Source organism: Microcaecilia unicolor, chromosome 4 (assembly GCF_901765095.1).
Source record: "Microcaecilia unicolor chromosome 4, aMicUni1.1, whole genome shotgun sequence".
NCBI lineage: Eukaryota > Metazoa > Chordata > Amphibia > Gymnophiona > Siphonopidae > Microcaecilia > Microcaecilia unicolor.
In genome coordinates, this window is record NC_044034.1 from 274,448,426 (window position 1) to 274,461,512 (window position 13,087).

The 13,087-nt window shown below is 39.9% G+C and overlaps 1 protein-coding gene across 2 annotated transcripts in view; it reads right to left on the reverse strand.

Moving 5' to 3' along the window:
• The window catches only part of MOSPD2 (motile sperm domain containing 2), a 162,534-nt gene that overhangs the window by 41,184 nt on the left and 108,263 nt on the right, over positions 1–13,087 (reverse strand). For both annotated transcript variants that reach the window (XM_030201571.1, XM_030201572.1), the window contains exon 12: positions 6,356–6,452. In XM_030201571.1, coding sequence (XP_030057431.1) covers positions 6,356–6,452 — 97 coding nt within the window. The remainder of the gene's footprint in view (positions 1–6,355; positions 6,453–13,087) is intronic.

A 13,087-nucleotide genomic window follows, 5' to 3' on the forward strand; every position in this document is an offset into this window, starting at 1 on the left:
AGCTTCCCTTTCAAAATCAGCTTTCAAGGGTCGTGACTGTAAGCAATGTGTAAAGGTTAAAAATTGGCCTCCCTGTGTAGAAGAAGCATGGTTGCCACAGGCAGCTAATTATTTCAAACAGATTTCCCAAACCAATGTTTTTTTAATACAGTCTAAAATTTATTAACACTTTTTGTGTAATGTTAATCTTAAGACTATATTTGGCCTTACAGTAGATACTGCACGGAAAAAGTGATAATTAACTTTGGACTGTTACATTCATATTCATTTTACGCCCCAATTTTTCATGTACCCACATCAGTGTTATGTTCAACCTCCTAAGAAAGGAGAAGAAGTAACTCCACGGCTCTGTGCCTTAATTAACCTCTAGGCAGAAATAAAATGGCAGGGTGCCAACTCTACCTGGGCTTCTGCAATTGCCAGCTTTCCTCAAAATAAATGAAATGGCTTCTGTACTCATGGATTAGCAGCAGAAATCCCTCTACACAAACTTCCAGCATAGCTTAGCCAATCAGCAGAAGCTCTGCAGGGAAGGGGCTCAGGAAGATACCAAGCACACAAAAAATGGGACCTGCCAATCAAGTTCATTCAGGCAGCAGGAGATGCTTGACAGAGATCACAAATAACAGAAAGAAGGAATACTCAACTGATTATAAAAATAAGTTAAAAGAAAGTGACTACAATTTCATTTTTTTCCATTAATATTTTGAACTTGGAATTCTTGCTTATATTGCTGTTTTACACACACAGGGCAATTGTATAACTGGGCATTACTCGTGCCTTGTGCATGTAAGCGGCATCTTAATCGGCACTTATAAAGAAACATGTAAGTGCTATAGAATGCAATGCAAAGGGGCAGCATACACATGGGTGGAGCATGGACATGTCACATACTTATGCACATACTTTCCAGAATAGTATGAATTACGTGCGCTTAGGCACACCAACTTATGACAGCCATAGACGTGGTGTAAGTGGGCCCACCTAAATGTAGTCAAGTCACTGTCAACTTATGCTAGTATCCAATAAAAGTTTGGCACAAAGATGCTAATGTAGAACTGGCGCCCACTGTGCAGCAAACAGGTGCCAAATTATAGAATTGCCCCCTTAGTTTTTTATGCACTCAATCTGCCGAAACCTTTCCTGTAATAGCAAAGTCTTTTGTAAGTATTTGCTTGCATTTTCAGGAGTGATGGGAGTTGGCAAATACAAATTTGAGAGAGTGAGAGAGAGAAACCCACATATTTCTAGAAAGACTAAGAGGCTTTCTGGCAATGAAGAAATTTTGCATGCAGGATAATGTTTAATGAGACTTGATATACTGCCTTTCAATAAAAGCAATCAAAGCTGTTTTCAATATGTCTAACTTCCCCACCATTTACAAAGCCACGCTAGCGGCTGCCAGTGCGGTAATGCCGACGCAGCCCATTCAAAGTGATATGGGCGGTGTCAGCATTACGTGCGGCTTGTAAAGGTGTGTGTCGGGGGGGGGGGGGGGGGGGGAGATAACATTTTCGTCTTGTTTTTTTTTAATTCATTTGCCTACCAAGATGAAAGGCAGAATGCTTAAACATTTTGCTGATATTTTTTGGTCCTGCTCACTTTTCCTTTGTTACATCACAAATGCACATATGAACATTTTGGGCCCCGTTTACTAAGGCGCATTAGCGTTTTTAATGCTCTTATAATTAGTGCGTGCGCTAATCATGTAGGCGCCTATAGGGATATTGTAGGTACGTACACGGTTAATGCACATACACGGTTAACACGACTTAAAGATGCTAACAACTTAATTATGTAAGCCACACTGCACCTGCTTATGTGGGAAAGTGTGGGGTACAAATGCATCAAAATAAATAAATGCGCCTATAATACAGCTTAGTAAACAGGGCCCTTTGATTTTCTAGTAGTTCTATTGATTCTCCTTTCATTTGTTCAAGCCAGTTAGTCATTTTGGGCTCCTTTTACTAAACTGCATGATTCCTGGCGCAGCAATGCCAACAAAGTTCATTAACTTACAGGGCTTCATCGGCATTGCTGCGCGAGAATCGCTAGCGCAATTTGGTAAGAGAGGCCCTTTGTTTATAAAGATATGATTTTACTTTCGCTTTTGGATTATAAAACACCGCTACTGCATCACTAGGGGCCCTGTTTACTAAGGTGCGCTAGAGTTTTTAGCGCGTCCTAAAAATTAGCGCACACTATATGCTTGACACAGCCACGAATGCTTATGTTAAAATTGCGCTATAAACGCTAGTGCACCTCTAGCAAGGCTTAGTAAACAGGGCCCTAGGTCTTAACATTTTTTTTTAATTCCCCTTTTTTAAATTTCACATTTGGGTGCATTTTATTCTTTTATTCAATATGTTAATATTGCACTTGGTATGCATGATTTTTCTTTTCTTTTTAGAATACATTTAGTCATTGCAAACTAATGAGGATGTTTAACCAGTAAGAACTCAGGGTATTTTTTCAAGCCTTTTTTCTTTATAAATTAGAATGAGCAAGCACAATGACTGTTTTATTAGAAACAAGAGCCCTGCTAAGTGACATGATTTGTAGATCAGTAAGTATTTTAAATTATGACATATTCTACACGGTTTTTTTTTTACTATGTACACACTGTCAAAAATCCAAGAATGGCAGATCTTTAGGCAAAAATACCGCGGTTCTTTAAGTGAATTTGGTAATATTTTAACTTACTTATTGTATGGGGGAATGCAGTTTTAAGCACTTTCTGTCAATATAACATATGCAGAGTGATTAGCACCATGTACTTTCACAATATAGCAGACAGTGTTGTAATAGCATATTGGCTTTTGTAAAGCAATTATCAATAGAAATCAAACAAAATAAAACATGGAAAAGAAAATAAGATGATACCTTTTTTATTGGACATAACTTAATACATTTCTTGATTAGCTTTCGAAGGTTGCCCTTCTTCGTCAGATCGGAAATAAGCAAATGTGCTAGCTGACAGTGTATATAAGTGAAAACATTTAAGCATTACTATGACAGTCTGACAGGGTGGGAGGATGGGGGTGGGTCGGAGGTATGCATGGGGACATCAAATCATATCATTGATATTCTAACAGGATGGGTGTGGATAGGTGAGGGGTGGGGTGATCAACAGAGACATACAGCTTTATGGTTTATAATGGGCTAGGAACCCCAGATCCTTGTTAGTCCTTTCTGTTGGGTGTTAAAATATTCAATCATTCTGACTTCAAAGGTCTTACGTTCTTGTATGGTTTTAAAGTTACCTTTCAGTATTCTCACTGTGAAATCACTGGTACAGTGTCCTGGTTCTGTGAAGTGCTGTCCCACCGGGTGGGGGCCCTACTGGCTGTATTGTTCATGTGATGTCTATGTAAATTGAATCTTGTCTTAAGCATCTGGCCTGTTTCTCCAATATAGCATCCTTCGTTACATTTTTTACACTGAATGATATATACCACATTGGAAGATGAGGTATATATCATTCAGTGTAAAAAATGTAACGAAGGATGCTATATTGGAGAAACAGGCCAGATGCTTAAGACAAGATTCAATTTACATAGACATCACATGAACAATACAGCCAGTAGGGCCCCCACCCCGGTGGGACAGCACTTCACAGAACCAGGACACTGTACCAGTGATTTCACAGTGAGAATACTGAAAGGTAACTTTAAAACCATACAAGAACGTAAGACCTTTGAAGTCAGAATGATTGAATATTTAACACCCAACAGAAAGGACTTAACAAGGATCTGGGGTTCCTAGCCCATTATAAACCATAAAGCTGTATGTCTCTGTTGATCACCCCACCCCTCACCTATCCCACCCATCCTGTTAGAATATCAATGATATGCTTTGATGTCCCCATGCATACCTCCGACCCCACCCCCATCCTCCCACCCTGTCAGACTGTCATAGTAATGCTTGAATGTTTTCACTTATATACACTGTCAGCTAGCACATTTGCTTATTTCCGATCTGACGAAGAAGGGCAACCTTCGAAAGCTAATCAAGAAATGTATTAAGTTATGTCCAATAAAAAAGGTATCATCTTATTTTCTTTTCCATGTTTTATTTTATTTGATTTCTATTGATAACCTTAAGAGTGGACTAACACGGCTACCACACTCCTCTACGTAAAGCAATTAGAAAACGTACATTGTTCAGTTGGAACTAAAATAGTGACTGGCTACATATGCCACAAAGTTCTCCTTACAATGTAACCTTTCGTAATTTGTGGTTTCACTAGCATGCAGCAGTCTGGTTTGACTGCTTCAAACAGTTCCATCATATTTTGATATGTCTCTGAGCCTCGTCTTCCATTTGGTTTCATTTTGTCCTTTTTTCTCCCTCCAGTTACATACCCATCTGTTTCAGTTAGATTGTTAAACTAATTTAAATTGATATTTATTTTGATGACTTTTTTGACTAGTTATAATTAGATATTTTATTAGTTTGGAATATATATCAGGTTAGGTTGCTAATAATGGATTACAATTAATTTCATTGTTAAAGGGCCAAGTTTACTAAGCCACACTGTACGTGCACTAGCGTTTTTAGCTTGCGCTAATGCTAGACATACCCATATATTCCTTTGGGTGTCTTTAGCATTAGCGTGCCTTAGTAAACAAGGCTTTAGTAGAATTGTCACTCTCTTTAGGATTTACTTTTTTAAAATATATATGTATCTACTTTTACAATTCATATGTATTTATTTGTGTTTTTAGATGGAATTACATTATAGTTTATAGATTATTATTAATTGACATTTATTTTTTATGTTGGTTTTTAAATTTTATATTTTTTGCAAACATATTTATATTTCTCATGTGTTTATATAAGATGTTTTTATTCTTTAACATTTAAAGTATTTATGTATTTTTAAATGCATTGTTATTTCTATAATTTCTATTTATAGAAATTTGTGACTCACAATACAGGCATTGTTGCTGAAACACAACCGTGTCAAGTCCTTCTATTTCTGTGTCACAGACCTTTTGTTGATGAACACAGTATTTATTAAAGATTTTTGAAACTGAATGGACCTCTCATTTGATTACTTTCCTCACTTTTTCACTTTACTGTCATTTGCGAGGGAATTGCATCCTTCTCCATACTGACACTAAAGGAAGAGCATGAGAAAGATTACCTTTGAATGCTTGTCCCCATGTATGGAATCCAGCTTTGCAATGTATGTCACTACAAGTGGTACACTAATTTTCTTTTTGTACTCTAATAGGTTTGCCCTGGATGTCTTAAGTGAAGATGACAATCTTCCTAAATATATTTTTAGGGTTCTAACCTTTTATTTTATTTTTTTTAAGTATTCAGTCAAGATTTTTAAGTGTTCACCCTTGTTATTATTTTATTTTTTATTTGTGTGTGTGTGTGTGTGTGTGGGGGGGGGGGGGTTGTTACAGCATATACACTGGTATCACGATGCTTGGCTATATGTAGCGGACTTTCTGGTATGTGAAGGGTGGAAGCTGGAACTGTAAAGATATTTGTATTTGTCAGTTTGTAAGTAGCTATTTGCACACCTGAAACTAACAGCTGGAAAAACTATGAAAAATAGCAGAAGACCTAGCCACGACTTCTGGAAGAATCACTGAAAAATCTTCCCTGTTTAACTGGTATTGGCATGTCTTATTTTATTTCTTCCCTCACACAGCTCAGAATGATTTGTATCATTATAAATAGTGCTCCAGATCAGTTGGTTCCAAAGGGAAAATTGGAAAACTCAAGTCAGAACTAGAAGTTAGACAAAGCCATTCATAGGAGCCCTATTTTTTTTTAGAAAGACAGAGGCAGACTCAAGTTAGGACATACCAAAATAGGAAAGGCGGCCTGAAAGCCTGGAAAAGAAAAAATTATTGATTAAAACAATTTCTGAACGACTCCTACAAATCAGTTAGGACATCTTTTAAGTTTTTAAAACTTATAATGTTGGTGATTATATTTTATTTTATAGATTTATATAGAGGCATAAACTGTATGTTTTGGCTTTTTCCATTACATCACCCTGCCCCACAACTCTCTTTCGCTACCTCCTCCTCCACCCCGCAAGCTGTTCCTACAGTGTGCACAGTAGCCAAACAGCAGCAATCTATGAAGTCTTGACAATGGCAACAGTTATGCAATTCAGCTGGTGGAAGGAAAGAACAAAACACAGGCTTGTAAAGCTGAGGTACTGTAATTGTAGAAAAGCACAGAAATGGAGCAGTAGATGCCTGAGAGAATGCTGAGGTGGTAGTTTGCTGATCAATAGACACCAGAAGTGTTTCATCAGTTAAAATCTAAAAACAGAAGCCCTAATTTAAATTTACTTCAACAAGGTGTTCTAAGTTTTACTTACCTCCGTGGAGGGACACTGTTATTTCCAAGGAACTCCCAGGCTCACAGCTGCTGTTACTTGGTTTGACTCTGTATTTTTCTGGTGCCGTTGTTTTTACCTAGAGCAGAAAAGGGGGAAAAAATGGATGTACTTAACTTCTAACCAATTTTCAGAGCATCCTGTAATAACTGTAAGGCTTTTACAAAAACAACCACAACTTTCAAAACATGTACATAGAGACCTGATAATGGTAACTCAAAATTCTTTGTAGTAGCCAAATAATTTTTGACCAGGACATTCCATAGCACAAAATCAAACTCATAACCTTAAACAATAAATCAAAGCATACAGTGTAGTATTTAAATACCTGAAGCGTGGAAATACAGCTGCTTTTAGTCCATGTCAGTCTCATGAAATTTTAATTTGTGGGATACATATTTATAAGAATATAAGAAATGCCAGAATGAGTCAAATCAAAGTTTTATCATTTCCAGCATCCTGTTTTTAACAGTGGCCAATCCAGGTCACAAGTATCCTGCAGGGTCCCAAAGAACAGATTCATATCTTGTTAGTTATCCCAAAGATAAGCATTGGTTTTTCCAAGTTTGTTGTTAACTGCCATGGCGACCCTCTGGATAGTTGCCCTGAACAGTGCTCGGTCTTCTGTCAGGTGGCTAATCATTGCTAGAATAGCATCCATAGCTGCTGTTCTTATATAAATCCATTGCAATGCCTGGTCTTCCTCTTTTGCATTGTCCTTCCAACTTGCCAAATATGGAGAAATTAGATCTTACCTGCTAATTTCCTTTCCTTTAGTCCCACAGGTCAGTCCAGAACTTGTGGATGCTGAATCCATCAGCTAACAGGTGGACATGGAAACCACAGAAGTGTGCTTTGCCCTATAAAGACACTGCTGCTCCAGTACATCAGTATTTGACTAACATAGAAGTGGAAACCTGTTAAAACTATGGAAACCACTACAACGTCATTCTTTTAAGTGTGTCAAGATGTACACATATTTCTCTATAGTGGAAGATTCAACAAGAATTAGAACTGTGGAAACAAGGTAAGCTACTGAAAGAACTCTGACTCTGAATGAGGGCAGGAACCTGAACTGCTCTGGTGGAACTAAAATAGCTTCCATAACCTGGGTCCTGGAGGCACCCCAGCCAGTCAGGGTTTCAGGATATCCACAATCAATATTCATGAGAGAGATCTGAATGTAGTGGAGGGGCCTCCAGGATCAGGTTTGGGACCTACTGGACTAATGAAAAAAAATTAGTAAGATCTAATTTCTCCTTCCTTAGCATTCTCATTTGATCAATCCAGAATTTGCAGGATGCAAGCCAGCCTTCAAGAGGGAAGGCATTCAGAGACCTCCAGCTACAATCAAGGTAGCTTCATCTTTCGCTGCAACATCAAGCATTTAAAAAAAAGTGTGGTGAAGACCACGTTGCTCCTCTACAAGTGCTCAATGGAGAAAGCACCCTGAGTTCCATCCAAAAAGCAGCAACATCCCTCATGGAATGTGCCCTTAGGGAATGAGGATGGCTATTCACCTGCAAGGATAAAAAAATCAATAGTTGCTTTAGAGATAGCTTCACTCTATTTTGGAAGTTCCAAAAAGGATAATTTCAGTCCTTCAAGAGTCATTAGGCTCTTCTAGATATCTCAACAAAATTACGTGAACATCCAGAAATCCTCAGAGAAGGAAAATCATCCCTATAATCCTCCTATGAAAGGAAGGATTAAGATCTGATTCAAATAGAATGGCAAGACCAGCTTTAAAAGAAAACAAAGAACAGTATGAATGGAAACTTCTGCTCTGTGGAAATGTAGAAATGGCTCTCGGCAAGATAGAGCTTGCAACTAAGAAACTCAGGGGCCCTTTTACAAAGATGCGCTGAAAACTGGCCTGCGTTGGTGTAGACGTGTATTGGATGTGCGCAGGTCCATTTTTCAGCACGCCTGTAAAAAAAAAAAAAAAAAAAAGGCCTTTTTTGCCGAAAATGGACATGTGGCAAAATAAAAATCTGCACTCATCCATTTTGGGCCTGAGACCTTACCACCACCCATTGACTTTGCAGTAAGGCCTCACACGTTAACCGGGCAGTAATCGTCAGTGCGTGTACACTGCCAATTACCAACCGGTTAGTGCTACATAGTAGAAAATAAAATTATTTTCTGTCTGTTTTGGACGTGAGCCAAAATTAGAATTACCACCCAGGGCACACAGTAGCTGGATGGTAGTTCTAATTTGTCACACGTTGCATGCGCATAGGTGCCTACGCATCTTAGTAAGAGGGCCCCACTTTAAGGTTTCACTTCCTTGCAACGTGCACTGTGGAGAGAAACTTCAGATGCTGTTTCGCCCTTTGGAAGAGGAGATGAGCTTCCAGAACCAGTTTCTCATCACCCTTGTTTGTTGACTTATGCTACCGCTGTGATGTGTCAGAGAAGACCCAGACTGATGTTTCTTAAAGAAAAACAGCAAATGCTAGAACTGCCTTACAAATTGCCCTCAACTCCAGATAGCTGACTGACCAGATCGTCTCAGTGGAGGACCACTTCCATTGTGCCACTAGATCCTGGTAAATGGGCTCCCCATCCTGACAAGCTGGCGTCCATGGTGACCACCATCCAATTGGAGATCACTAAGAAGAACTCCCCTCCTGAGGTTTCTGGACTATAGCCATCATCTAATGCTGATGCATGCTAGAAGGCTCCATGGAAGTCAATAATTGAAATCCTGGGTCATCGGCGACCACCAGCTGAGAAAATTGGAGGGGTTTCATATGTACCCTTGCTCAAGGACCATCTGTCAAGGTCACTGCCATCAACCCCAATATCTGCCTGTAGTTCCAGGTTGTTAGATAATGCTGCTGGATCTGGGAATGGAGCTTCTGTATAAGACACCTTTCCTACTCCCAAATATTCCAGACACCAAGTGGGCTTCAGCTTCCTTTTGGTGAGAGGAGGATTGGATACACCAATCATCCAGATATGGAAGGACCCTGATCCCCTCACACTTCAGAAGGCCACCACCACCACCACCACTATGACCTTTGAAAAGGTTCTGGAAGCCAGGGTCAGTCCGAACATCATCACTCAAAACTGCAAACAATGTTCCAGAATTGGGAACCTTAGAAACATCTGGTGTGGTTGAGTGGGTGAAAGGGTGTGTTTTTTAAGGGGTGGGGGGGGGGGGGGGTTGTTATACTTTTCTTTGTTCAGATATTTGTAAAAATTCCTACAAAAATGAAAGTTGCAGAGTTCTGTATTTTGTCTTAGGGAGGTCAACTTGCTTAATGCAATTTGCTTGGTTTATTCTTTTTGCTTTTATTGCATTCTTCTTGGATTTAATAAAAGACTTTCATAAATTTAAAAATAATCCATCTGGTGTGGCGTTCAAATAAGGATGTGGAAGTAGGCTTCTTTGAGATCCTGAGCCAATAAAAAACTCTCCTGGATGAACTGAAGAGCACATTCACCTAAGAGTTTCCATCCTAAGAGACCCGCAGGAAGCAACTCACCTTTTGAGGTTCAAAACTGGTTGGAAGGATTCCTCCTTCTTGGGAACAATGAAATAGATGAAACACCTTCCCTTCCCTTATTCCTGTCTGAGAACTGGGGTCATTGCATTCAGGCCAAGGAGGTTTTGACAGTAGCTTCCGCAGCTAACTGCTTTGCTCAATTTCTGCAAGGAGACTCCAAGAAGAAGTCTTGGATGGGGCAGGAGAATTCTAGCTTGTATTCTTCTCTGATGATGTCCAGGATCCACTGGTCAGATGTTATCCTGGGCCATTCATCTCTAACAGCGATCAGATAACCACTGATCTGATTTATTGAGCAACAGACAGAGACCCCATCATTAGCATTGGACACACTTAGGGGGGGGATGTTGCATGTTGCCTGAGATCCTTCCTTTGGGGAGGACAAACAGGGAGAGCACTTCGTATGAATCCAATTCTTTAAAAATAGTCCAAATAGCCAAGCCTAAACTTTCCAGCTTTGCAAAAATGGAGATGATTATCAGAAAGATGAAGAACTAGCCGAAGGTTTCAAGAAGTCTCTCAGACTGAGCTTCAACTAAGATCATAATCAATTTCTTCTGACCCTGGCCAAACAGCTTGCCCTTAAAGGGAAGCTCAGCAAAGCAGGATTTAAGAGACCAGATTAGCCCTCCAATTCCTTAACTATAACAGGCACCATGCAGAGTTAGAAAGCACTATACATCAGGAAAGGGCTCCAAGTCATATAGACCACTTCCAGCCCAGTCCTCCTGCTGAATCCACTGAAGGAAAGTTCTGGCCACAAAGGAGCTACAAAATCAAGGCCTGAAGCCCCAACACTGCAACACATCAAAACCTTGCTTACGGGTTGTTTCCACTTTATGGTCCTGGAAATCTTTAGTGCACCATCACCTTTAACCAAGATGGTAAACTTTTTTTGTAATCACCACCAAGGTATCCATGCTAGGTTGCTTAATTTTTCCTTTTCCTCTGGCACAATAAGGGCAAGCTTACCCATAGTCTGGCCCACTCTGAACCCCGTATCCAGGGTCCCCTATTTGGTGGAAACTAGGGCTTGAATGGTGTGATGAATGGAAATGGCCTAGGATGCTTATGTGAGTTATCTATTATGGAATCCCTCAGATTGAGGCTTCTTGAGCTACAGGAGTAGAAAGATAAAATACCTCCAGTGATTGAGAAATCAGTTCCAGATGCTCCTCTTTTGTGAAAAAGACTGTGCATAGAGGGAGGCATAACCCTCCTTTACTTGAATCTCCTCCTCCTCCAGGGGATCTCTGTGGAGGAAGGACCTCAAAATTAGTAAACTGTGCCTGTTCTGAGGGGGATCAAAATGCATAAAATCCAAATTCCAAGAGTCTAGATGCCCCAACCTTGGTTGCTTAGGCAGGCGATTCCAGGACAGCAGAGTTTTGGAGACTTATCCTGAGACAATTTACCTCTCTCAGTAGGTAAGCCTGATGCAGAAGCAGGACAACATCTGGATTCAACAACCCCTATTATCCAGCAGTCTCCTAGTTACTGACCCTCATGTGCAGAGCTGCAGACTGAGTCCTCAGCAGAATACTTTCTAAGAGTATGCGAGAACCCAAAATGATTGCCATTTCCCTTGCTCAGGTAACACCTGAGCTCTACTAGGTACCAGTTGACCAGGAGTATATCTCATATACCTGTCCAAGAGCCTCATGGCAGACCACCTTCCACATGCTGGAGATAAAAAAATACTGAAGTGCTAGAGCTGCAGTGCTGTTTGAGGGCAGAACATATTTCTGTGTTTTTCTATTTCCACCTGCTGGTACAACACCCACAAGTTCTGGACTGATTTATTTATTTATTGTATTTTGTATCCCACATTTTCCCACCTATTTGCAGGCTCAATGTGGCTTACAGAGTCCTGTTATGACATTGTCATTCCAGGATAGTAGATACAATTAGTGAAGTACAGAGATTAAGTCAGAGTAAAAAGGAAGGAGTTAGGTGGGTAAGTATAGAGGTAGACTTTCTTAACTGGTTGGGTTGGCGAGGTAATTTAATGAGGCTATGGGTTTCTTTGTAGGCCTTGTTGAAGAGATATGTCTTCAGAGATTTACGAAAGTTGGTTATTTCATTAGTAGTTTCAAGTCATTAGGTAATGCATTCCACAGCTGCGTGCTCATGTAGGAGAAGGTGGTGGCATGTAGTAGTTTGTATTTTAGTCCTTTACAGCTGGGGAAGTGCAGATTGAGAAATTTGCGGGATGATCTTTTGGCGTTTCTAGGAAGCAGGTCCACGAGGTTTAGCATGTAGGTTGGGGCGTCTGCGTGGATGATTTTGTGTACAAGCGCGCATATTTTGAACGCGATACGTTCCTTGAGTGGGAGCCAGTGAAGTTTCTCTCTTAGTGGTTTTGCACTTTCATATTTATTTTTGCCAAATATGCGTCTGGCGGCGGTATTCTGGGCTGTTTGCAGTTTGGAGTGGTGAGGATGCCAAGGAAGATGTTTTCTCTAATTTCTCTCTCTTCGTGTAATGTATCCAAAGTATGAAAGTCGAAGTCTTGCAATTTGAGCTTTCAAGGAAAGCTTAGGTTTGATCTCCCCAATACAGACTGATTGTTTTTCAGGTAGTCCACAGTAAATGCAATATTCTTCTCCAGCATCATAATTCGAAGGTACCAATTTGTCTTCCTATCTTACATACAAATTCCACATTCAAATGACTTTTTTGACAATACCATAGCTTGGACAAGTCGTATCTTTGTATGTAGATATGCACCTCTGCATTTGAGCTTGTCTGGGTCTTTTATAGTCATTCTGCCAAGAGCGATACATATTCAGATTTCGCTCTCACTGCCTGTTGTTTCATTATGGATTATTGATCTAAGTATTTTAAAAGATGTTTACTTATTTCTATTATTCAGATCATGTTCGCTTTCAGCCAGTAACACAGTATCACCAGCACAACGATGGATGTGTGAGTCCTTTTTGTCAGTAGGAAAGTAAGGTTCATGGACGAGTCTGTCAACACAATAAATCAAGTGTTGCCACATCTGATAGTCCAGAACCAAATGGACAAGAGAACCAATTATATTTTAACAAATAAATCAACATTATCCCCTTTTTTATGGTACCCTAAGCTAATAGCCTGTTGTCTCTTCAGACCAACAGCTGCCACTGTCAAGATTCCCCCCACACCAAAGTCAACCATTTTTGTAAGACACAGTCTGGATCCAGCCGAATAAACA